The following is a 26169-nucleotide window of genomic DNA, read 5'->3' as shown; positions in this document are numbered from 1 at the left end:
GGCCTGGCGCGTGCTGTGTCCTGGGAGAAGCCAGCGTGTCCAGATCCGCCAGGGCGATTCACCTGCCGAGGGCAGGCTTGGCGGCGAGGTCCGTCTCCTGCCAAGTCCCGCCGTGTCCGCCAAGGACAAATGCTTCCTTCAGATACGCGCTTGTTCCTTCCAGATGTTGCTGGCGGAGGTCAGGAGCCGATTTCCCGAGTATTTGTCCTATTACCTAATCTTTATGTGATGAGATGTGCGTGTCTTGCTTGGGAATTATCAAAGCCTCAGGATTTATAATAGCGTTCTTGGAGTTCCCGTCACGGCTCAGCAGTAACGAACCCGACTAGTATACATGAGGACGTAGGTTCAATCCCTGCCCTCGCTGAGTGGGTTAAACGTTCTGGTGAGCTGTGGTGGTGGTTGCAGCAGACGCAGCTCAGATCTGGTGTTGCTGTGGCTGTGGCGTCAGCTGGGGGCTACAGCTCTGATTCGACCCCCAGGCCTGGGAATTTCCATAGGCTTTGGATGCAGCCCTAAAAAGACGAAAAATGAAAATAAAAAATAAAAATGTGTTTATAATAGTCTTTTGCTGTTAACATACTTGTAAACAAGGACAGAGTGAGTTTTTTTTTTTTTTAATATTTTCTTTTTGCCTTTTTCTAGGGCCACTCCTGTGGCATATGGAGGTTCCCAGGCTAGGGGTAGAATCAGAGCTGTAGCCACCGGCCTACACCACAGCCATAGCAACGTGGATCCGAGCCACGTGTGCAACCTACACCACAGCTCAGGGCAACACCAGATCCTTAAATTAACCCACTGAGCAAGGCCAGGGATCAAACCTGCAACCTCATGGTTCTTAGTCGGATTCGTTAATCACTGAGCCACGACGGGAACTCCCAGAGTGAGTTTTTAAATACATATCTCTTATTACCTTGTTCACCAAATATTGGTTCAGGAGAAGTAGCATAATTTGAATCAATGACCATTTATCTACCCATTCATCCATCTACCCAATCATCTGTCTACCCATTGATGCACCTGTCCACATATGCATCCATTAATCCATCCATCCATCATCCACCCACGTGTCCATCCATCCATCCAACCACCCATTTATCCATCTGTCCATCCATCCAACCATCCACTTGTCCATCCATCCAACCACCCATTTATCCATCTGTCCATCCATCCAACCATCCACTTGTCCATCCATCCATCCATCCACCCATCTATCCATCCATCTAACCACTCATTCATTTATCCATCTGTCCATCCATCCAACATCTACTTGTCCATCCATCCATCCATCCATCCAACCACCCATTTATCCATCTGTCCATCCATCCAACCATCCACTTGTCCATCCATCCATCCATCCACCCATCTATCCATCCATCTAACCACTCATTCATTTATCCATCTGTCCATCCATCCAACCATCTACTTGTCTGTCCATCCATCCATCCATCCAACCACCCATTTATCCATCTGTCCATCCATCCAACCATCCACTTGTCCATCCATCCATCCATCCATCGATCCATCCATCGATCCATCCAAGCATCCATGAATCCATCCATCCATCCACCCATCTGTCCATCCATCCATCCACCCATCTGTCCATCCATCTAATCACTCATTCATTTATCCATCTGTCCATCCATCCAACATCTACTTGTCCATCCATCCGTCCATCCATCCATCTGTCCATCCATCCATCCATCCATCCATCCATCCAAGCATCCATCAATCCATCCCTCCATCATCCTCCCACTTGTCCATCCATCCATCCATCTGTCCATCCGTCCATCCATCCAAGCATCCATTAGTCCATCCCTCCATCGTCCTCCCACTTGTCCATCCATCCATCCATCTGTCCATCCCACAAATGGTTATAGAACACACCTCTCTGCCGTGTGTGATGTTCTACTTTGTCAAGGAAATAACACCACAGGCATCAAATATAGAACTCAAATCAGTCAACACAGATAATCTCAAATGTGTTTGGAGGGACGTTGCTGGCATTTTGCATTGCGTGGTTTCTTTGTAAGATTTAATTGTGTGGTCAGTGGAGGATCTATTCCCGAGAGGAGTTTCCCTCAAAACATTCACGGTTCAGCCGTGACCCGTGGTGTAGGTCGCAGACACGCCTTGGATCCTGCGTGGCCGTGGCTGTGGTGCAGGCTCCGACTGGATCCCTAGCCTGGGAACCTCCATATACCACAGGTGTGGCCCTAGAAAGACAATACATATGTGTATACTCAAGGACAAAATATTGATAGAGATTTGGGACAATGGATTTTCCCCTGAGAACGTGTCAGGGTCAGCAAGGTGTTTGGGGCTGGGCCACCCTGGGTGTCCCTGTGGTGGGCGGCAGAGGCAGACCCCTTCACAGGGGAGGGGGGTTCTTCCGCAGGAGGGGGGGCTGCTGCTCTGACCACTCCACGCATGTCGGGGGGTCAGCGGCTTGGACTCTCCAGGCCGAGTTCCCGGCGGGGCTCCTCACCGGGAAGCCGGGAGGCGAGACGGGGATGCAGGGCCCTCTCTTCGGGATTTGCTGCTTTACCTCCTTCAGACTTGCCACGGCTCGTGTAACAACACGTAGCACGAGCAGGCGGGTGGTGCCAAAGCCTGGAGGGGAGGCCAGAAAGCCTGCAGATCAGGGGGAGATAAGAGTGTCTGGAAGGGGTGGTTCAGCTGAGGTCCTGGAAGCCGGGCGAGAGGGAGCGGGTCCTCTGATAGGGTGAAGCTGTCACCTCTCCAGGAGGGGCGGGCGTGTCCCGGCGCTGGGCTCTGGAGGCTTTATCAGGTGCGCCTTGAGGCGAGGCCACCGAGACATCGAACGGTGGGTTTTCACCCGTGGACCACATTCAGTGGCTCCTCTCCTGCCGTGGACATGAGTCCCAGGGCTGCCATCCGAAGTGCCATGCGCCGGTGACAGAGCAGCAGGAAGGCATGTCCCCTCATGGTTCTGGAGGCTGCACGCCTGCAACCAGGGGCCGTGTCCCCTGACGCCTCCGGGACAATCTGTTCCCTTCTCTTGCTGTTTCTCGTGGACCCTCCCTGGCGCTCGGTGGCTGGGTCAGGCCAGGCCCGTCTCTGCCTCTGTCCTCCTTTCTGTGTCTCTGCTCCGTGCGTCCCTCACAAGGACACTTGCCGTTGGATTTCAGGTCCTCCTGGATGATCTGAGCCAATCTTATCGAGGGCTTGTAACAATTTCAGCTACAAAGACTCTTTTTTTTTTGGCTGCACCTGTAGCACATGGAACTTCCCAGGCCAGGGATTGAACTGCGCCAGAGCAGTGAACTCTGAGTCCTTAACCACGAGGCCACCAGGGAGCTCAGAGGCTCTTTTTCTAAATGAGGTCATACTTAGGATTTGGAGGTGCGTGTGCCTTTTTTTTTGCTTGGGGGTGGCTACCACTCAACCCCCCTCACTCCTCCAAGAGGTCAGTGACTCTGACACCCTCCCTCCCCTGAGAACGTCCGAGGGTGGGGCTCAGAGCTGGGTTCAGTGGGACCCCCTGGAGGGGTCACTTTCGGGGCCTGGGAAGCATCCTTGCCCTGCTCCCAATGTGCCTGGAGGAGCAGAAAGGTCTCTTCTGAAGTGGGGCGGGGGGCTGACGAGGCCCGGGGTGGCCGGGGCCAGGAGCAGGGCCTGGGGACAGTGGTTGAGGTTCTGCTGGGCTGGGGGCCGCAGACCTGTTGGTCTGGGGTCTGCACAGACTCATCCCACTTGCCCGGGCCGGTCAACCCCCCGAGTCAGCCTCATTTCCTGGGCTGCGAGATGGGAGAGGACTTATCCCCAGAGGTTAAGGGAATCGGGGATCCATGTGCCCCATGCTTGCCGGGTGCTACCTGGCCTTGGAGGAGGCGGGGATGGAGGGCCAGCCCCCCAGGATCCCTGGTGGGTGAGGGGCCTCGCCTCTCTGGTCCTGCCCCGTGCCCCCCAGGCCCCACGCGCAGTCGCCCGCGCACCTGTCTGATCTGCCTGAAGCTGTCCCGAGACACGTTGGCGAAGATGTTGCAGTCGGGCTGGGCCAGGATCTGAAAGGCCACGGCGCAGTGGTGGTTCTCCAGGGGCGAGATATCATTGTAGCGGACAGCCAGCTCCGTGCGGGCGTTGATCTGGTACCTGGGGTTGGAGGACAGGGCAGAGGGAACCTTGGCATCCTGCCTGGAGGCGGCGAGGCAGGGGGCGTGGTGCCGGCAGCGGCCGAAGTGACGGGGCTGGCGGGGGTGACGGCCCTCTGCTTGTGTGTGCGGGGAACTCACTCCCCGGGCCCTGCTGCCCGCTCGCCAGAGACCCCGAGGTGTCACAATAAGCCCCAGCTCCCCCCTGCCTCGCTCCTGAAGGTGGTCCGGCCTCGTCAAGGCCCAGCAAGCCTTCAGTGCGCGGGACACGGGAGGGGACAGGGTGCATTTTCAGGTCGGATGCTGTGGAGGTGGCCCTGGCGGGCGAGGTGCGCAGGAATCCTCCCTGGCCGGTTCTCGGGGGTGCTTGGTGTCATCACGCACACAATACAGTTCAATACACAAATGCACAAATTTGATAGAACCGCCGGTGTGTTGCTGTGAACACAAACCAGCACCACGCTCGGGCCTGGACTCTGGCGGGCATGTGTGGGGGGACCTCTGTGCCTTCGACCTGGAGGCAGGAGTGGATCAACTCCCAGCAAAGCCGGGTCCCCCTCCCGCCCCTGGCCTGCCCTCCCCGGCCCCCGCTGCCTGCACCCCTTCTGCTGCTCAGAGGCTCCGTCTCAGCCTCTGCCTCGTGCCTGTTGGAAGGAGGCCGGGAGGCTGCCCTGGGGGGAGCGCGACCCAGAGCCGGGGTGGGGGGCGGCTACCCTGCGTGTGTGCGGGCAGCACTCCTGCTTTGGAGGAGGGAGGTTCCGCTGTCCCCCCCCCGGGGGGGGGGCCTCTGCTGGTCTGGGGCAGGACCACAGGGGCTGCGGAAGCCCCTGGGGCTCTGGAAACCTCCTGGGTCCTGCCTGGGTGGCCCAGGCCCCGGGCAACAGCCTTACAGAGGAGGAGGTGGCGCTGGGGGCTCGCGAGACCGTCGCCAAGGGGTGAGCAGAAGCGCGCACTTCGGGGGCCACCGTGACCTTTATTTGCTTATTTGCTGTGGCTGCGGCGGGCGGCGGCTTGATGTGGGATCTCAGCTCCCAGGCCAGGGGCTGAGCCAGGGCCCCAGCAGTGGAAGAGCTGCATCCTAACCCCCAGACCCCGGGGGACGCCCAGGGTGCCCTTTAAAAGGGGAAAGAGAGCAGAGGAGCAGGTGCGTACGTGTTGTTGTAGCCGGGGTGATCCAGGTCGTGGCAGATGGCCGCCGTCATCAGGATCAAGATGTCGATTTGGGAAAACTTCTCCTGGATCAGAGGCAGGTGGGGTGGGTGAGGGGCTGGGCTGGGTGGGAGACGGCGGGGGGGTCGGGGGGTGATGCCCCTCCAGGCCCGGCCTGGGGTGGGGAAGAGGGCGGGGCACCCACTTGCTTGTGGCTGGGGGGGGTGCAGGAGCCCCACCCAAGGCCCCGTCTGGGGAGTGGGGGGGCCACGCGCCTGGGCGGGGGTGCTGCCGCCTGCCCCCGGGGGCCCGGGACCCACCTGCAGCCCGCAGAGCCAGATCATGCTGTACATCATCTGAGCGACGCAGAAGCAGTGGCGGAAGTTGTGGAAGGGGTTGTTCCGGTAGTTGTCGTGCACGCAGAGCTGCGGAGACCAGCGGGGCCGCCCTGTGCCACAGCCGCTGCCCACGCGCCCGCACCTTCTTCCCCGAGGCCAGTGCCCGCTCCCCACCCCGTCCTCATCCCACTGTACCCCCTTTCCCGAGGGCGAGGCCCAGAGCCGGGGTGGGGGGGCACACTCTGGCTCCAGGCTGCCTCCCAGGGCCCCGCTGGGGCGAGGCTGGGGCGAGGCTGGGGGCTCCGGGTTCCCAGCCACCCTCAAACCTTCAACCGGCTCTTGGCATTTGGTTCTGAGAATATCAGATTAAAGAGAAGAATCTGCTGCTAAACACACACTCCCCGTACGCACCTCCCCCCCACAACACCATCACATACTCACACACGCGCCTCCCCCCCCCACGCACGCTCACTCACACAACCTCCCCTGCATGGCTACTCTCCCACACATGCACACACACGTGCATACACACGGACACGTGTTCACAAGCACACCCCCCTCAAGCAGGCAGGCTCCTGCACTGACACACAAATCCCACATACATACACACCCACAGCACACATGCACACACACACACAAATACTCACACAGGCACACACACACACCTGCACAGCACACACACATTTGCTCACATGCACTGCTTACCATACACTGCCTCACTGGACCGTGCCCCCACCCCCAGTTCCGTCTGTTTTCTCGCTGCCCTGGGGCAGGAGCTGAGGAGCAGAATTCTGGGGGACAGGCAGGGGCCAGCTGACGTCCCTGCAGGACTCTGCGTGGCCTCCTCCGTCTGCAGGAAGCCCAGTGCCACCAGGCAGGGGCCCACCGTGCATTCTTGAGAAACACAATGAGCCTGTGTTCAGGGCACAGGAGGGCCTGGCGCTTACCAGCCACCTCTTGAGCGTGATGCGGTTGATGCTGAAGTCCCTGACCAGGCCCAGGTCCTGGTACATGTGCTCCAAGCAGCTCAGCATCTGCGGGCACAGGAGCAGGAGGGTGGTAAGTGCTCGGGCGGCCCCACCCCCCCCACAGTCCCACCCCCTGAGACACCTGCAGGACCGTCCCCAGGCAAGCCCTCCCCTTCAGGGGCTCTAAAGAGCAAAGCCTGTGGACTAGGGGGTTTCAGGATCCCCCACAAGAGGTGTGGTGGTTTGAAAGGGCACCGGGGCTCAGAAGTCAATGGAATTCTCTGCAGGAGGCGACAGCGGCCAGATGAGAAACCCTACACCCAAACGACCGCCTGGGAAATGGTTTTATCTGTCTGTCCCCACGGGCCACAGGCTCAGCGGGTCCACAGCACAGTCTGAGGCTCGGACACAGTTCCGACCACTGCAGACCCAGCCCTGTACACGTCTGAGGCTGGGGCCTGGAGGGGCTTTTCTGGCGAACCCTCGACCCGCCTCAGCAGCCCGGCCCGCTGGGCCACTGCTTCTCGGGGTGCTCAGTGCAGTGTCTGGAAAGTGACCCTCGTTCCGGAGAGCTGTGCCCCCCTTTCTCTCACTGAGCTGTCGTCCACAGAACGTCCCTCAAGTCGACGCTGATGTGGTTTCCCGCCCCAAAGAGGAGCTGTGGTCACTGTTCCCACCTAGTGAAGGACCGCTCAGGGCTTTGCCGCTGACTAAGCCACAGGGAAGAAAGATGACGTGATGTTTCCAGGTGAGAGTCTCACAAAGTGACACTGCTTCCTGGGAAAAAGCAGGTCCTGGGCGAGAACCCCGGGGAGGGAGGCCTGCAGGGGAGCCTGAGGGCAGCCCGGGGCTGGGACGCCCACCTGCCAGGGCCCCCCACCCCTGGGCTCTCCACCCGTCCCATCACCCACCACCCAGAGTCGGCACAGGCTTCCCATCAGCCTCTGCTTGTGTGTGTGGGGGGTGCCCTCCTCTTCCCAAAAGGGTGCTTAGGGACCAAACGGTGTCCCCAAGTGAAGATGCCGAGGCCCTGACCCTCACGTGACTGGGTTTGGGGAGAGGGCCTTTAGGGAGGTAGCTGAGGTCATGTGGGCTCACGGGGTCACAGGGGCGGGCCCTAATCTGCTAGGACAGGCGTCCTTCTAAGAGGAGGTCGGGACACAGACACACAGAGGGCTGCGCATGTGAGGACACAGGAGGAGTCGGCCGCCCACACGCCCAGGAGAGAGGCGTCAGGAGGGACCAGCCCCACCCACGGCCGATCCGGGGTCCGAGCCTCTGGACCGTGAGAACAGGCCACTTAGGCCCCTCGCTCTGTGGTGTCGTTACAGCTGCCACAGCAGACCCGCACGGGCCGGGCGGCTGAAAACCCAGCTTTCCTTGGTCCACACTGAGAACAGGGAACACTGCGAGTCAGGCGAAGCTTTGCAAATCCAACCCTAGAACCAAGAGGCGACGGGGGGCCAAGACGGGGCGGCTTTGGGAGCAGACACTCCGGGGCATCAAAGAACCCATTCGGGAGATTAGAACCACCCGCAGCGGCGACCTGGAGGATGTCCCAGGCGGACAGTCCTTGACGGTCCCACACGCTGGTCCCCTCGAGGGGACAGCACAGACGCAGACGGGGCACCAGCATTGGGAAACGGGGTCCTTGAAGGGGCCCCTGACAGCCCCGGGAGCGCAGGGTCCCGGCGTGACAAGGGGAGGGCTGGTGTCCAGGCTGCTGGCCAGCGGCTGCTCTGGTCACCCCCGCTCTGCCAGCAGCATGAGTGCCCAGCCTGGGTCTCACGGTCCAGAGCAGCTAGTGCCCTCTTGACCTGGATGCTGGCCCCGGGACCGGGGGGCTGGCGTCCTGGTGGCCCTCACTCCCGGCCCACCAGCCCCTTCGCAGCCACCGGCAGCCCCGAGCAGCTGAAACGTTTGCTGTGAAATTGGAGTCAAGAGGCAGAGGTGCTCGGCAGACAAAACCATCTGGTGCCCCTTGTGTGGCAGCTTGGAGCAGAAGTGACGCGTCGGTGCATCTGCTTCCACGGCAGCCGCGGCGGATGCTGCGGCGGGTCCGGGTCTGGGCCTGGGCAGCTGGGTGACGGTGAGTGTGGGGGGCGCATGAGACACCCACCGGGAGGCCCTGCAGGCTTCTAGCCGGCCCTGGGAGGTGCTGACAGCTCAGCCCGCGAGAGACAGAAGTCACCTCCTTGTCTGGTTTGTGATCAGAGGAGGCTGGGCCCTGGGTGACACAGGGCACGCCTCACCCCCACTCGAAGGAAGAGAGGGCAGCCCCCACCAGGGAGCCCTGATGCTTCTGGGTGGGAGCTGCTTTGTGTGGGCAGCCAGATGCGGTTTTGGGGACCAGGTGGGCTGTGGAAGCTTTCAGGTGTGTCCTTGTGGCTGTTCATCTTTGCTGCCCACACTCCCAAGTTCATGGCACCCCTAGATTTTTCAGAGGCCACCCGATCACTGTCATCTTTGAGCTCCTCTGGCAGCCACAGCAATGAGGGATCCAAGTCACATCTGCGACCCACACCACAGCTCGCAGCCATGCTGGATCCTTAACCTACGGAGCGAGGCCAGGGATCGAACCCACATCCTCATGGATACTGGTCAGGTTCTTAACCTGCTGAGCCACAATGGGAACTCCCTAGATGTGTTTCGGAAGCACTGGAACCCCTGCCCAGGCCCACCGGGGTCGCAGAGGTGTGCTGATGGGGGCTCAGGCTGGCAGATGGCCGCCCAGGCTGAGCCCACCCGCGGAGGCACCCACTTCCACCCCAGTCCTGACAGCAGGTGCAATTTGCCCCTTGCAGGCAGTGAGGCAGGGCAGAGAGGGGGCCTTCCCATCACCGAGGGCTGGGTCCTTCCTTCTCACAACGTGAGGGCGGGTTCCCCCTCCTGACAGCCTGGCTGCGAGGAGGCAGGAACAGCGGGGTTCCGCCGAGAGGGCCCCAGTTTGCTCTTCCTCCCGTGGGCTGAGGTCTAAACAACTTCTGGGAGCGGGAGCCCTCTAGACGTGCACAGCAGTGGGGCTTGTCCACCTGCAGGAAGCAGGGGTCTGTGTGTTTCAAGCCATTCTGCGGATCCACCTGTCCGGGGACAGGCCAGCGGGGTCCCCAGTTCAGTGGGAGCCGTCGGACAAGAGGTCCCGACGCGTCTCCCGCACCTGCCATGTGGCTTCTCCTCCACCTTCACTTCTTTTTTTTTGGCCGTTCCCGCAGCATGCGGAAGTTCCCGGGCCAGAGATCGAACCTGAGCCACAGCAGTGACAATGCTGAATCCTTAACTGCTGGGCCACCAGGGAACTCCAACAATTCTGATTATGCCTTGATCTGGCAGGCGACAGCTACACACTTAAAATGCATCCTTCTAGAACTCCCAGCCCCAGTCCGCGTGCTGGTTGGTCTCCCAGCCCCAGTCCGCGTGCTGGTTGGTCGGATGCCCGGTGGCACACGAGTCAGCTGGCTCCTCCCTCGGACACCAGCCAGCACGTGGCTCTCGAGGGGGACCGGGCGGGCGGAGGCGGGGTCTGTGCTTTCCTGGCCTCTTCTTATCCCGGGAGACACGCCCGTGAATTTGGTTCACGCAGGGGATTCTGGCCCAGGAGCCGGCGACTGTGATGGCAGATGCTCAGGGTGCAAGGTCCCTTGCCTGTGACCCACGGGGAGGTGGCTCTGTGACCTTGTCCAGAAGAGTGAGCTCCTCCAGGGTAGGTTTTCTGCGCGTCTGTGCCACTGAAAAGCTGGAAGAGCCAGTCGATGTTGGTGGCCTGGCGTCCCCTGGGAGGGACTTTCTGTCTTCTTGGGGTTCAGAGAGGGGGGTATAACTGATAGTGTTGGGTAACAGACTCGTCCAGAAAACTTCATGTTTGTGTTTTCTCAAAAAGTTTTAAAGAGCTGTCTTGCTGCAAGAAGCCACGCCTGGTCCTGGGCCTCTCTCCCTAGCATCCAGCTGCAATACAGCCGCCCGGGCTGCCTTGCTCTCAGCAGAACCAATTCTGGAAACTCTCCCCAATGCCTGGGAGCCCTGCTCCAGGCGGGCTCGGTGGGACAGGCAGCCGCCTGGAGTCAGGATGCAGGGGTTGCTGGGGTGGTGGGGGTAGGGCCCCCTGCAGAGCCAGAGCCGGGTGCCAGGCCCCCTTCTCACAGCCCCTGGGCCCCCAAGGGCAGCCTAGATGCAAACCTGGAGTCAGGTTAAAAGTAAAGGAAGAACAAGGAGAAGCTGAGAAGAGCCAGCGCCCCCCCCCCCACTGGTCCCTGAGGCCCGTCCGGCCCCGGGCGGCTCCCTCACTCACCTCGTTGGGCTCCCAGAGCCAGACGTCGAAGGTGGGCTTCCGCAGGGCGTCTATGGTCTCGGGGGACAGCAGGTACTGGAGGGGACAGGGGAGTGGGGTTAGCGCCTCCCCTGGGGCCTCTGCGCTGAGGCAAAGGCTGCCGGATGCTCCCGCTCCTGCTCCCCTTTCAGGGCACCTGTGTGGACTCAAAGCTACACCCGTTGGAATTCTGGGGCGGGCGTGACATCCCGCCCGTGGTGTCCAGGGCAGGGGACCGTGCCGGGAAGGACGGGGGACGTCTGGGGAAGACAGACTGCTCACGCCTTGAGTGTGGTGGGGGGCACGCGACCACGTGAGGCTGTCACACGTCACCGCAGTCCACGCCTACAGCAGGTGGCCTTTACTACCCGCTAGCGACATCCCAGTAAACCCGCCCCCACAAGCACAGGGAGGAGAAATCCAGGGAAAGGTCCCACTGGCATAGATTCAGGTGCTGGCTAAGAAGCTAGTCTGAGGCTTGTCGCAGGATGAGCTGTGGGCTAGGACGGCACAGCCTACCGAGGGGCTGGTCCCAAGGAACCCCGAGTTCCGCCTACACTGTTGCAGGAAGCCGAAGATTCCAGACATGAGACAGTCGGGGTGCTTTGGGACGAGACAGAGCCGTCTCCTAGGTCCTAGGTGTGTTTTTAATTTTTTATTTATATTTTGTCTTATTTTTTTTTTAGGGCCACACTAATGGCATGTGGAAGTTCCCAGGCTAGGGGTCGAATCCGAGCTACAGCCGCTGGCCTGCACCACAGCTCATGGCAACGTTGAATCCTTAACCCACTGAGCGAGGCCAGAGACCGAACCCGCATCCTCATGGATACTAGTTGGGTTTGTTAACCACTGAGCCACGAAGGGACCCCCCCACCCCCACCCCAGGTATGTTTTTAAAGGACCTGCCCTGGAGGGTTGGCACCCTTTGTTCTGGACCTAGGCTGGGCCTCCTGACTCCTTGGGCCGGATCCTGACACGTGGGTCACGTGGTCCTACTGGACCGGGCACGACAGGCCCACGTGAAAACCTCCAAGAGTATTAGCTCGTCTTTGTATCCGAGTGGGGAAGCCCCTGGCAGGAGGCTCTGGAAGCATCTTTGCTGCTGTGGGAACGGCGGGGGTGGGGGGGTCTGAACAGCCAGGTCCTCTGAATCCAGGAGCCCGGCCGTTTCCAGCCCGAATCTTGGCACAAGAGGATGTCAAAGGTGGGCTGGCCCAGGACCCCGCTCGGTCACCAGCTGAAGGCGGGTGGGGGACGGGGTCACCATCACCAGACGCGTCTTTACTGTTTGGGGAACCGTCCCCCGGATCCCAGGACACTGAGGCTTTAACGAGGGCCCGGGGGCTCTGTAACTGACAAATCCTTTGTGACAAAAAGGCAACACTTCCTGTGACAACTCCATGTTGTCCAGGGACAGGAGATGCAACGAAGCAGATTTTAAACAGTTTCATTAAGACTGAAAGTTCTAGGAGTTCCCATCATGGCTCAGTGGTTAACGAATCTGACTAGGAACCATGAGGTTGAGGGTTCCATCCCTGGCCTCGCTCAGTGGGTGAAGGATCCGGTGTTGCCATGAGTTGTGGTGTAGGTCGCAGACACGGCTCCAATCCTGCGTGGCTGTGGCTGTGGTGCAGGCTGGTGGCTACAGCTCCGATTCGACCCCTAGCCTGGGAACCTCCATATGCTGCAGGTGCAGCCCTGGAAAAAGACAAAAAAAAAAAAAAAAAGAGAGACTGAAAGTTCTTTCATGTAACATCTGAGTCTAAAGACCAGTCATCTCGTCAGCGAGGGGGCCTGAGCGGACACCCAGGAGGGGCTGTGGTCTCCTGACACAGTGAGCTGTGGTCTGGGACCACTTTTACCAAACAAATGTCACAGAGAGAATAAATCCTGCTTAAGAATAACAGGAGCACCCACAGCCCTGGGCCCCGGCGTGAGCTGGTTTTGCAAGGGTGCAGATAGCAGGGCTGGCCGTGGGTGGGGCCGTGGACACAGACCGCCTTTTCTTCAGAGGACGGAGGTCGCCTTACCTTGGGATACGTGGGGACATCGCGTCGAGGCGTCAACTTCTTGTTATTGTCCAAAAAGCTGTACTTACAGGGACAGCTGGTCCTGAAGAGAAAAGCAAAGGTTCGTTCTAACGCTGCTGCCTCTTGCTGTCACCTGGGCGGTGGACTGTGGGGACCTCATCAGAGCAAAAACAAGCCCAAACCCCAAAACCCAAACAAAGTCAAACCCCACAAACCCCTTTGGTCTTATGTGTTAGGAAGATGACGTCATAAAACCGGTGATGCTTCCTTGCTCAACTCCGAGGCCCCTGCCTGGACCGCCTGGCGGAAAAGCGAACGCTCAAAAAACACGCCGTCTTCACTAGGTAGGCTTCTTCTTTTTTTTTTTTTTTAATTTAATTTTTTGTCTTTTCCTAGGGCCACACCCACAGCATATGGAAGTTCCAGGCTGGGGTCGAATCGGAGCTGTAGCTGCCAGCCTACACCACAGCCACAACGACGCCAGATTGGAGCCGAGTCTGCAACCTACACCACAGCTCGCGGCAATGCCGGATCCTTCACCTACTGAGCAAGGCCAGGGATTGAACCTGCAACCTCATGGTTCCTAGTCGGATTCGTTCACTGAGCCATGACAGGAACTCAAGCTTTTTTAAAATGATGCAAGTAAAATAATTTCGTTCCAAAAAAAAAAAAAAGAAATAGAAGTGAAAAAAACATAAGGCCTATTTCACCCCCTCCTTTTCTCTAAACCTCACACCTGGACATACTTTCTGCCAGGGTATCCTTCCAGAACTTTCCTAGGCACAGGCACGCATGGACAGCCCCTGGGCATTTTAAACAAGAATGGAACTGGACTGAGCTTCGGCGACTTGTTTTTTCAGCATCACAAACTCTTGACTGCTGCTTCGGAGAGCACAACCTCAAACAGCAGGTCCTCCTCTGGCCTCGGGCGTGGCGGACACGGGTCATCCGTCCCGCCTCCTGTGACGGGGATGTCCCCACGTGTCCCCACTACCCAGGGGTGGAGAGGGGAATTCGATGTCGCTTCGCATCAAGGCATCCAGAAGAGAACAAAAGAACCGTGGAGGTTTGGGCGGGAAGCCCCTTCCAACGTCAGGGCCCGTCGGGCAGCTCCTGGGCCCCCCGCCCCCCACCTGGGCACTTCGACTCCTTCGGAAAGAAGGTCTGTCCATCCCCCCCCTGAAAAGGGGGGTCTGCGCCCCGAGTGTGAGCGTCTCAGGCTGGAGGAGGCCAGCACGGGAGCTCACGCGGTTTGCAGCTCAAGTCCCATTTGTAGCTCAAGTTCCGTCTTCTGGGAGAGGAACTTAACAGCACGTCGTCAAAGCCCATGAAGACATTCTGTCCTTTAAACTGCAAGGCTCCTCTGGGGAATTTAGCTTAAGAAAAGAATTAGACGCAGGCAAAGAGCTCGCAGGCATTCACCCCTGCGGTATCTGCTGTGGCAAAAGCACCCAACCAAACGAGAGGCCACCCGAATGTCCCCAGACGGGAAATCATGGAAACCTCAACGAGGGAGAGTCTTAGGTCATCTCGTGGTTACAGGACTCGCATGGGACGGGAGGGGATTTTTAGGTGAGGCGGAAAAGGAATCGCTGCGTAGAGCGTGTCCCGAAAGCTAACACTGAACAATTCACCCCTCTCTTCAGGAGGATGGACAGAGGTTCTCGCCCGCTCCCAAGCAGGGACGAACTTGGTCTGTGCTCTGAAGAACCCAGGTGGCGTGGCCACGATGCCGTCTCTGCTTTTCGGGTCTTGCGTACAAACATCCACACACGTGCCGTTCAGGTACGTCATGCGCTTTTCCCAGGAGGGCTGTGTAAGCCTTTCACCACGGGAGATGGTTTGATGCTGGAACCCAGCTGCTTCCTCGAAAATCCCAGCGTCAGGAGCATCTGCCGTGTGCCTGGCACCTCCTGCCAGGGCCTTCCCGCCGCGGCCAGGCGCCCCCGCCTGCTCCCTCCGCGGCCTGTTGCCACGGGAACCGGCATCCTCCAGCTGACACAGCAGCTGGCATGGTGCCTTTCCTTTTCATTCTATGCGGGGCTTATCTTTGCTTTCCTTTTCTGGGCTCCCATCTCCCCTCCCTTGGGGCTCAGTCTGCTGGTGAAGGCCATTGGTTTGGGGTGAAAGCAGAGATGACAGAGCCCAGAGCCCCCAGATGCTGCCTGGGCTCCATGGCTCCCCCGCTGGGGTGGACCAGCGAGCTCCACTCTGCGGGCACGTGCTCCGTGAGCCTGGCCCTGCCTTGCACGTGGGCGGGCACTCACCTCTTACCTCGTGTGGGAGATACCGAGCGAAACCCAGGGCATGAGCCTCAAAGGCGTGCAGCCTGTCCCGGGGGTGTCTGTGGGTCAGCCCCCATTGGACCGCTATGCCCACTCCCTGAGAAGGTGGTTCTGGTCCACGCAGACCCCTGGGGGCTGTGGGGAGGGTGGCCAGCACCCTCACGGCCCACCCGGGTGGGTACAGGGCTGCGTTCACCCAGCCTGGCATCTTTGTTCCCCCGACTGTCCTCCCAGAGGCAGGATCACTGCCCGGCTGGTTGACATCATGAGAAAGAGAGGCTCAGCCGTGCGACCTCTCCCCCAGGTGACAGGCCTGGTCCCAGGATGCCGAGGGGCTGCGGGGCTCCCTTGCAGGATTAAGGGGGCAGTGCAAACGCTTAGGGCTTATCCTCCACCCAAGCTGATTCCCATGAGGCAACGGCAGGGCCGTCTGCCCCGGGACGACGGGGCGCTGGGCTCTGGGCCAGGGCCAGGTGGGCAATGCCGCCAGGGATCAGACCTGGGCCTGGGAGCCTGGGCTTCTTCCCAACTGTGTCAGCAGCGGTGGAGACTTCACCCCATTCTGTTTGGTGGAAGAGTCACAGTTCCCGTCTCCCACCTCCCGGGAGGCTGTGAAAGCCGCCGCTGAGACTGTACGCTCTCGACAGGCTCAGGGCACCGGGAGGCTCCAAAAACGTGCTTCTGGGGGCGTCATTGCTTGGATGAGCCTCAGCTCGGCCCACTCTGCTCTAGACGGACGCCTGCAGGGGCGTCTCTGCGATCGGGCGGGTCTTCTCCAAGAGTGGAGCTGTGTCCCCAGGAGCCGCGTGTTGAAGCTCTGACCCCCCAGCGCCGTGAAGGGACTTCATTTGCAAACAGGGTTGTTACAGATGTAATGAGCTAAGGTTGGAGTAGGCTGCTGGCCCCTAGCCCTTTTATTTTTTTATCTTAATTTTTTTTTTTTATTTTTTAGGGCCACAACCACGGTATATGGAAGTTGCTGGGCCAGGGTAGCATCTAAGCTGCAGCTGCCAGTCTACACCACAGCCACGGCAATGCCAGATCTGAGCCGCATCTGTGACCTACACCACAGCTCACAGCAACCCTGGATCCTTAACCCACGGAGCGAGGCCAGGGATCGAACCCGCGTCCTCACGGATACTGGTCAGGTTCTTTATCTCTGAGCCATGATGGGAACTCCCACCTGAAAGTGATACAATACTGCAGATCGACGGCACCTTAAGTCCCCGCCTGCCTCCACTTCCTGCGAGTCCTCTGTGGGCTCTGTGGACACAGCACGGAGCTTATGGGTGAGATGGGGACAGCAGGGTAGTGACCCAGAGGAAACACCCTCTCTCCACAGCACATGGCCCTTGGGCACGGGCAGCCCGTTGGAGACTGGTCGCCGGAGGGCTGGGACAGGGTCTGGCCTGTTGGCTCTTCCTGCCTGGGCGTTAGGACTGGCCCCAGGACGAGGCCCAGCGACAGCCGGGCCATCAGGGCAGCCAGAGGGCTGAGCCGCACAGATGCTGAGCGGACAAGCGATTTCTGTGTCCAGCAGGCGGCCTCCCTCCCCTGACCCGCTGCCCTGTGCTGTGGGCATGTCCCCACGGGAGCGGGGCTCCCGGGCCACCGGGACACGGGTCCCTGCGACCAACCTCCTGGCTTGTTCCCTTTCTCAGAAAAATCGATAGCCACTTCTTTCAAGCTGGGGAAGTGAATCCTAACACTTGGATCTGTGGGAAGAATCCTCTCCGTTTCTGCGAAGCCATCCTCCCAGCCTCCCTCTGCCGTAAACTCTTTTACGATGAGAAAGCTGTGTAATGGGGAAGCGAACCCCAGATGAGCTCCCCCCAGGGCTGGCCGGATTCTCCAGCCTTGCTTTGGGGGGAAAAAAAGCCCAGGCCCCCCACCCCTGCACCCCGTGTGTCCCCGCAGGGCAGGGATCTCCTGGCCGCTTGCCTGCCCGCCCGCCCACCCGCCCGCCTGCGATGCGACGCGCCCGCACCGCGCTTACCTGTTGCTTCTGGCTGCCAGCTCCTCTCTCATCTTTTTAATGTCACTCTTGCATTTCTCAATCTCCACCACCTTCAGTCCTTCCACTGGAGCCAGAGAGAAGCGAGCGGTTACCATGGATACCCACAGGGGATGGGGGAGGCTGTAATTGGGGGCCCACCCACGGCTCCCGTGTCCCCCTCCTGCCTTGGGCTGCTGCCTCGCTGGGGGCTTGTGCCTCCAGGACAGAAGCCCCTTCCCGACCCCCTTCCCGAAGTGCCCCTCTTCCTGCATCCCCTTCTTGCTTTCTCTCCAGCCCTAAGCACCAGCTGAGGGCACGGGACAGAGGGTCTTTTATCTCCCAAAGAACAGGGGGATTCGTGCTCCCAGAGAATTAAAATGCAATGAAGGGGCAAAACCCCAGTCTTCCCACCAAAGATTACACTTTCATTAAGATAAGAGCTTTGCATTTTAAGGTCCTCTGCAGAGCAGTTCACCCCAAGTGCTGACTTGAAATGGATGAGAAATGAACAGGGCAGGTCAAGGACGAGCAGAACCTGGACTTGGGCACCATCCCGGGGTCCCACGACAAGGGGTCCCCTAAGTCAGGGCACTCGTTCGTCCTTCAAAGGGTGACTGGTGTTCACACCTGCAAGTACTCAACCCTAAGCCCTTCCCTCTAGCAGGTGCGCGCTGAAAGGCGCTTAGACTTGAGTTAGTTCATAAGAAAAAAGATTAGCTTTGTTACTTTGTAATCACACTTCAGTTTTTAGGCAAAAAGATACTACCCACGATGCCACTCATTCCCCTTTTCATCAAGTGTGGCTCTGAATAGGGCTAAAAATAAAATGCGGATGGTTACTAAAAGGAAAACAAAGCAGCTCAGTGACTTCCGCTGTTTCCATCAATCCCCTCCCACCCGGAGGAACTGCCGCAGCTCAAGGCAGGGCCGCCTGGCAGGAACCGTAACCTCCCTGGAAGGTTTTCTAAACATTTCAGGGCCAGGGGCTGATGGGGGGCGGGGGTGGGGTGGGGAAGGCTACAGGCCCCTTCCTTCTGCCCGAGCAGCAGAACTCGGGATGGTCTGATTTCAGATCTGGTCCTAGTGACCTGCTTCTGTGCCCTGCTGGATGCAGCGGGGGAGGCTCAAAACCTGCCTCCGCCCTCCTGGACCAGGATGGGACCTGCGGGTGGGGAAGGGACCCACGCTCCCACAGCCTCCTTTGGGGTGGGATGCTCTTGGCGCTTTCTTGCCCCATGGACCCTGATAGGCGGCGGATGAAAGCACGGGTCCTGTTCCAAGAAAAGACACATCCGCAGGCACCCTTTACAGTTCGCATTTGGTCCAGGAGCGCACGCCGCCCAAGGGCATGCCTCGGCCTCAGTCCCAGCGCTGGACGCTCACCCCAAGGAGGCGTGGACCACCTCGGAGCCACGTTGGCAGGTCTGCCTCTGGGACAAGAGGAAGATTCGCCCTCAGCAGCAGGAACGGGCTCGGGGAGGGGCTGTTAGTGCGTAAAGGGCAGAGAATTTCGGAAGCTGAGCAAGTCTGAAGAAGAGACCTGACATGTGGTGTGGACCTGGATCCAGAGCGAATGGACCTGGGCAGGAGCTGGAGCACCCAGTGCAGAGTCCAAACAGGGCTCCCTGGACCGTCATTATGTTCCCATCACCATTTTTCTGAAAACAGAATCACCCATGATCGCTGCAGCGAATGGGGGGACACAGAACAAAGAAGAGTATTTAAAAATTTACCCATGCGGAGTTCCTGTCGTGGCTCAGTGGTTATTGAACCCGACAGGCATCCATGAGGATGCAGGTTCGATCCCTGGCCTCGCTCAGTGGGTTAAGGATCTGGCGTTGCCGTGAGCTGTGGTGCAGGTCAAAGACATGGCTCGGATCCTGCGTTGCTGTGACTCTGGTGTGGGCCTGGCTACTGCTCTGATTGGACCCCTAGCCTGGGAACCTCCATGTGCCGCAGGTGCAGCCCTATAAAGACAAAAAGTCAAAAAGCCAAAAAGCCAAAAAGCCAAAAAAAAAATCACCCACGGTCCTCGTAGACCAGAAAACAACCCATTCAGTGTTAGAGATACAGGCGTGTGCCCGTCCTGTGCGTTCCAAATGTCTATCCATCTGTCTCTTAGGCTTCGTTTTAAAAAGACAGCCCGGGGGTCCTGCTGCTCTGTTTTCTCATTTGCCTTTTTCCATTATCCGCAGGTCCAGGGCGCTCCTGTGAGCAGGTCCCTCCCAGCGCAGGGTCCTGGGGGGGGTGCCCGATGTTTGTGGTACCAATCCCGGAAGTGGCGTAGATCAGATTCCTTGGCCATTTACTGGGGGTGATGTTAGGTTAAGCCCTTTGGGCGACATGGTGCCATATCACCAATGTGAATCTCGGGGCTTCAGAATTTATGGCAATGATGTGTAAGAAGAGCCCGGTTGCCAAGGAAATCGATGGTGAGTAACGAGACGGCACAAGCACGGTTGACGGATGGGAGAGGAGAGCCGCGTGCTGTGGGATTCACGAGCCGGGCGGCGGGGAGGAAGCCCGGAGACCGTGAGAGCCGTGGGTTCAGGCACCCGCACACCCGGGCCGGGCCAGGGCGGGGGGCACCCCTCCCAGGCCTCGCTGGACAGGCTGCCTTCTGGAAGATTCCCCAGCTCACCTCCCCCTTCCCCCGTTCTGGGGGAGGGAGGAGGCCCGCCCAGCTCAGCCTCCCCCAAGGGCCCGTGCCTCCGAGACCACTGAGGACTCAAGCCTTGATGGATGCCTGTTCCCACGTCTCGGCCCACACACGGGGGGCACAGACCAGGGCCCACACTGACGCAGAGGCCCCCCCCCAGCCCTGGTGTCTTCTCCACAGCCTGGCCTGCCCCAGGCTTCGCACCCTCTGGACACACTGTCCTCTCTGGGACTTTAGAAGGGGCTCTGTGGCCTCTGCAGGTCCCAGCTGCCATGAAGGGGGGGTCCTGAAAAATGATTTTCTGAGAGGGACACCAGCTGCCGGGACAGGGCCTCAGCGGGCAGAAGCACCGGCACAATAACGGTCAAGGTCACGGAGGCAGCTCTGTCCTACCCTCTCCTCCCCGCTCCCCATCGGGCCCACCTAAGAGGCCTTGTGGGCAGGAGAGGCCCTGGCAGGGCTGCAGAGCTTTGAAAACTGGTTACAGACCCCCAGGAGCAGGGAAAAGCCCGGTTTGGTTTCAGCTTTGCGTCTTCTGGGTTGTTTGCATCAACTTATGGGACAAAGGCTGGGTGGGGGCAGGGCTGCCCTGGGCCCCAGCGGGGTGCCCGGCACAGTGCCGGTGCCCTGCAAACCAGGAAGGAAGGGAGGGAGGCCCTGGATGGTCCAGGTCCACCCAGAAACCAGGGGACGCCCCCCGCGTCCTGTGTTTATGAAGCGGCCTCTCACCTAAGCGAGACCCCAGCCTCCCCACGAAGGAAACCATTTTACAGAGAAAGAAAGGTGGATTAAGAGGAGAAAAGTAGAGCTGATTTCAAAGAACTGTATGTTTGAGGAGGCGAAAAAAAGCAGGAAATTCCACTTAAAACAAGTCGAACCAGTGTGCTGTGGTTTACAGACGACCCGCTCCAGCGGGCGCCTCCTCGAACGCAAGGAGGAAGCAGCCCCGAACAGCTCAGATAAAGGGTGTGCGTGCGTGAGCGTGCGGTGCGTGTGTGTATTTCTGTGTATATGTATGTGGAGGTACGTGTGTGTACGTGCCTGTGTTTCAGCGTGTGCTCACAGTGTGTGCATGTGGGGGGGGGTGTGTGTGTGCAGGTGCGTGTGCAGGTGCATGTGTCTGGCAGGGCCCAGCGCAGCGGCCTGCCGGTCATGTTCCCGGCGGCCTGCCCAGGCCAGCAGCCCAGGCCACCTTGCTTCCGGCAGCTGTGCAGGGTCAGGACCAACTTTCTAAGCAGCTGAGGTGACCCGTTCCCCAAGGGACCCCTGTCCTCCAGAGCTGCCCCCCCGACTCCCGTCCACGTCCAAGGTCCCTGAGATGTCTCTGGGGAGGCACAGATGCTGTGTCTGAGTGGCTCTTCAGAGCCCGGGCCCCCCGGGGTTCAGTGCAGGTGAGGCAAGCTTGGCCACCTCCTGGCCACCAAGGAAGCTGGTGGAGCCCGGGAGGCGGCAGCTGTAAGGGCCAGGAGAGGAAGTGCCCAGGTTCAAGGAGGGTGAGACCCTTGAACCATGCCACCTCCTGGGTGTGTGACCCCCACAGCCACGGACCTGGGCACGGTCGGCCACTGCAGGAGGTGGGGACGCAGGGGGCCGACGTGGGGGAAGGTGCTGAAATGGGGCGGTGGGGGGGACCTGCTGCCCCCCACCAGGCCGCTCTCGGCCCGCAGCTCCTGCGAGGTTCCCTCCCCCTCCTCCTCAGCAACACCGCTGCCTCCTTCAGGGCTGGTCTCTGGTGCTAGAAATGAGCACCACTAGTAACATCATGGGCAGCTGCCATCTGGGCAGTGAGCCTGTGCCCGGGGGGTGGGGGTGGACCCCCCCCTTCCCAGTAATTCGGGCGCATCTGCCTGATTTATGGGACTTACACAAAGGCCCTTGGGGAGATGCTTCCCCGCAGAGCCAGCGGTTCTGGAGGGTTCGGGGCTGGGACAGGCCATGGGCTCTGTCCTTTCATGGGCCTCAAGGACAAGCCACAGGGAGGCCAAGTGAAAGCGCTTCTCTGACGGCTGTGTGCACGGCCTCGCAAGCGGAGGTCAGCACAGCGCTGCAGGAGTTCTGACAATTAATTAATGGCCTCTTCAACTCGCCTGTTTACAAGGAAGGCGGGACTGGAGCTGGCTCCGGGGGGCGGGAGGAGCGGGGCGAGCTGGAGGGGAGGGCGCGGGCGCAGCGGGAGGCACCTGCCGCCCCGTATCTGCTCTGCAGGGCCGACCAGGTGACCTTTCCTCTCTAAATGTGGGTGGTGACTCGGCAGTGGCCGGTTTTTGGGCTCTTCGGCTGAACCCCTTCCCAGGTTGGGGGCACGGGGATGCTCCCTACACGGTGGGGCGAAGTTGAGCTCGCCTCCCATGGCAGGAGATGGAAATACCAGATGCTCACTGCAGGGGGGTTGAACTCTGCCCCCTGAAAAGACAGGCTCACCTCTGGGGCCCCCAGAACCAGCATGTGACTTGTTTAGACAAAGGGTCCTGAGACGCAGCCCCCCTGGGCAAGGGTGAGCCCTGAATCCAAAGCCAGGTTCCAACAGGAGGAGGCAGAGGGGCTTGAGCAAGAGGCGGGGGAGGGGTGCAAAGATGGCAGCGGGCTGGGGTGGTACAGCCGTGTGCCAAGGCCCGCTGGCAGTGCCAGGGGCCAGACCAGACCCTGCGGGTGCTCCTCCGAGCCCTGGGAGGGACTGACCCTGCTGACACCTTGATCTTGGACTTCTGGCCGCCAGCACCCAGAGAAAACACTTCTGCTGTTTTGTGCCCCCAGGGTGTGGTGCGTTGTCACGACAGCCCCAGGGCACTAGCGCTCTGGCTCTCTCAGGCCTTCCTTGCAGGGCGGCGTGAGCACAGGGTCCAGCTCTGCCCAGACTCTGGACCTACGGCTGCGACGCAGAGAAACAGTGATGTCTGCAGCCATGGCCACAGGGGCTGTGGGGTCCTGGGGGCCGGGGGGGAGGCCTCTGCGGTACTTCCGGGGCCCCGATCCACCAGATCAGCACGCCCACAGCATCACTCCACATGGGTTTGAAGCATCACTCCTGCTGCGACGCTACTGAGCCCTGTTCTGAGCGCCCCCGCCCCCAAATCCCTCAGGGAACCCCCCTTGCTGCTCAATGCAGCCGCACCCAGAGTCCATGGCTGCAGCTATGTTCTTAGCTGTGTTCCCAGCTGCCTCGTGGGGGCCCAGCCTCTCTAGCTGGCTGTAGGGAAAGGTGACAGGGAGCAGCCCCGCCAGGCCCCTGGGGCTGGTCCCCATTTTGTCGCCTTTCCCGTGGTGGCTCCTGGATCACCAAGCAAGCAGAGGACCAGACCTGTTCCTGAGGCTCCAACGAACCAATGGGCTTAAAAGATGTTACTGCACTTTGCAAAGTGTGACTATGTAATCACGATTCAAGTTCTTCAGGTGAATTTTTTTTTTTTTTTGATCCTTTTTTACGCAATCCTGAATTTTTTTTTCTTGGAAAAATCCAAGCAATGCATACAGGCCATGAAAAGTGACAGTCCGTGGGTCAGCCAGGTGGAGTCTGCTGACGGCATGACCCTGGTGGCCTCAGGCTTAGATTCTGTTTACTCATCCCTGAAGTCAGTAAACACGGTGCCCACGGACTGTTCAGCGTGACCTTGACGTTGACAAAGAGCCTGCCCATTGTGCCCTGTGTGGGAGCCGTGAGCCACGTGGGGTCGAGCATAGGTCCCTCTTTTATGGCCCGGGACACAAAGTGTGAGAGTCTGGAAGTTCTCCTCCTGGAATTTTAGGTATTTGGTCACTGCATCAATACTTGGTAATGATTTTGTAGATATGCCACCCCCCCCCGAAATTGCGAAATCGCAGAGTGTGGGTCGCTGTGCCCTCACCCGTGTGAAACGGGCCACGCACAAGCTGTTCTGCACAAGCTCCTCTCTGCACAAGCTCCTCTCTGGGGCCTCAGGGCTCCGAGCTCTTCTGTGCTACTGGGGCTCGTGCTGCATGTCACCTTCCGCTTAACGTCACTCAGAACACGGCGCGTGTCACTGAATTACTTTTCAAATAGAAATAAAATGCTTCAGATGCCTCCGTGTTGTGGAGTTCGGTTGTGGCTCAGCGGTAACGAACCCGACTAGGGTCCATGAGGTTGCGGGTTTGATCCCTGGCCTCGCTCGGTGGGTTAAGGATCTGGCATTGCTGTGAGATGTGGTGTAGGTTGCAGATGTGGCGTTGCGGTGGCTCTGGCATAGGCTGGCAGCTACAGCTCCAATCAGACCCCCAGCCTGGGAACCTCCATATGCTGCGGGCGTGGCCTGAAAAAAAAAGAAGACACCTCATGTTCTTTCGCGCCCTTGTGAACTTCAGAGGTGTGTTTCGAGTGTCTCACAATGAACAGTTGTTCCATGTCAGCCTCAGCCCCCCTCGCCTTCGCCCCCTGCCGCTGTTCCGCAGCGAATTTAAATAGAAGTCAACAGACCAATCGGCAAGAAACGCAAATCAAAGCTACAATGAGATATTCCTCACACCTGTCGGTATGACCATCCTCAAAAAGTCTACAAATAATAAATGCTGGAGAGGGTGTGGCGAAAGGGGAACCCTCCCACACTGTTGGTGGAGATGGCATGTGGTGCAGCTACTCGGGAGAACGGTACGGTGGTTCCTTGAAAAGCTAAATATAAAGTTGCCATATGATCCAACAATCCCACTCCAGGGCGTCCACCCAGAGAAAACCATCATTCGAAAAGATACCTACACCCCTGTGTTCATTGCAGCACTAGTCACTAAATGTCCATCCACAGAGAAATGGATAAAGAAGATACAGTACATACACACAATGGAATACTACTCAGCCATCAAAAGGAACGAAATCATGCCACCTGCAGCAACATGGATGGACCTAGAGATTATCATACTAAGTGAAAGACACATCATATGATATCACTTATATGTGGAATCTAAAAAACATATGTGCATACATATACACATACACACACACAAATCAACTTATTTCCAAAACAGAAAGAGACTCACAGACAAAGAAAACCAACTCACGGTTACCAAAGGGGAAATGAGGAGTTTGGGACTAAGACATACACCTGCTGTGCGTGAAAGAGATCGCCAGCAAGGACCCGCCGCTCGGCCCAGGGAGCGGTACTCAATGTTCCCTGGTAACCGATGAGGGAAACGACCTGCAACTGACTTGCCGTGCTGTGTGCCTGCAACTAACATGACATGGGAAATCAACTCTATTTCGATTTCCAAAAAGGACAAATCAGTGCAGAGGAATCAAAATGCCACTCACATTCAACTCGCTTCTCTAGTACGGCCAAGTGGTTTGCAACTTCCGCTTTCAGTTCGTTGATTTTAAATGCCCTGGGAAAGAAAGACACAAAACAAAGCGGCATCACTCATTGAATCCTCCAAATTCAAGTAGGTCTGGCCAACATCTGCGGACTCCCTGCCATGCTGAGGCCAGCAGCTGGGCGGGTGAGGGGCTCGCACGGAGGAGCTGCTTTTGAGGAATTCATGAGAATGGGGGGGGGATACACCCTCGAATTATCTCCGAGGTGTGTTTTCCAAGACGGGAACCCGCAGCCGGTGTGTCTACTTCCCCGTCCCTGGGATGCAGAGCAGGGGCGTCTACTTCCTCATACCTGGGCGGTGACCAGGCGCTCTGTGGGGAGGACCCGGGTCTTCGGCTCGCAGCCGGCAGGGCCCAGCCCCCCGCACCTTGCCCGCTGGGCACAGACCACCTTCAGGGGGCCTGGCACACCCTGCTCCAGGCCCCAACCCATTCGGTCACCAACTCCTGGGCTTTAAGAAAACACCCGACGCCCTGTCCCATCTGAATTACCCCGGGGGCGGCAAGATGCCACATGAAGTGCCCGGGGAGTGGAGAGCACTGCACCCTGGGCCTGGCATCTACACACGCCCTCCGGGCAGCTGTCAGTGTCCGTAGGTTGAAGTCCTAGCTTCAGAAGAGCTGAGAAAATTCTCAGCCATGGGGGCTCTCATTCTGAAAGTACCCACGAGACATGGTCTGTGGTGCCAGGCGGGCGCTTCCTGGACCCCATCCAAGCGGCCTTAGTTATAGACCTGGAGGCTTCCGTTCGGAAGGGGCAGGAGAGGCACCAGAGCCTACTGGCCAGGACAGCCTCGGAGCACGGGGCCCGCCAGCGCCACCGAGACCCAGCGCACCCGGCCCTGGAGAGGACGTATCTAGAAGGTTCTGTACCTTGAGAGCTGTTCTGCAGCCTGGGTCAGCACGCTCTGGATCAGTTCTTCTTTCTCTGCAGATGAGAAAAGAAAGACCGATGGGAAGGGCAGCCCTGCGGGTTGCGGGCTGAGCCCGCACTCTGGGCAGGGGCAAGGGC

General features: G+C 59.0%; 1 protein-coding gene across 9 annotated transcripts in view; it reads right to left on the bottom strand.

The window, feature by feature from the left end:
* Positions 1-26169, bottom strand: part of PDE9A (phosphodiesterase 9A) — a 95452-nt gene that overhangs the window by 5971 nt on the left and 63312 nt on the right. For 6 of the 9 annotated variants that reach the window (XM_005654079.3, XM_013981283.3, XM_084992211.1 and 3 more), the window contains 9 exons: positions 26031-26085; positions 25098-25168; positions 17185-17269; positions 12904-12985; positions 10856-10930; positions 6550-6636; positions 5585-5689; positions 5268-5350; positions 3960-4116 (listed from right to left, as the gene is read on the bottom strand). In XM_005654079.3, the coding sequence (XP_005654136.2) occupies positions 3960-4116; positions 5268-5350; positions 5585-5689; positions 6550-6636; positions 10856-10930; positions 12904-12985; positions 17185-17269; positions 25098-25168; positions 26031-26085 (800 nt within the window). Of the gene's footprint in view, positions 1-62; positions 220-2488; positions 2662-2738; positions 4117-5267; positions 5351-5584; positions 5690-6549; positions 10304-10855; positions 10931-12903; positions 12986-17184; positions 17270-25097; positions 25169-26030; positions 26086-26169 lie in introns of those variants that run through there. The other 3 variants (XR_014825232.1, XR_014825233.1, XR_014825234.1) reach the window with 3 other exon arrangements.

Source organism: Sus scrofa, chromosome 13 (assembly GCF_054392235.1).
Source record: "Sus scrofa isolate SSC_HxYL_T2T_F1_AM1 chromosome 13, Sscrofa_HxYL_maternal_Yorkshire_Landrace_v2.0, whole genome shotgun sequence".
Classification (NCBI taxonomy): domain Eukaryota; kingdom Metazoa; phylum Chordata; class Mammalia; order Artiodactyla; family Suidae; genus Sus; species Sus scrofa.
The sequence above is the reverse complement of the archived record's forward strand: the minus strand, read 5'-3'. Positions and strand labels throughout refer to the sequence as shown.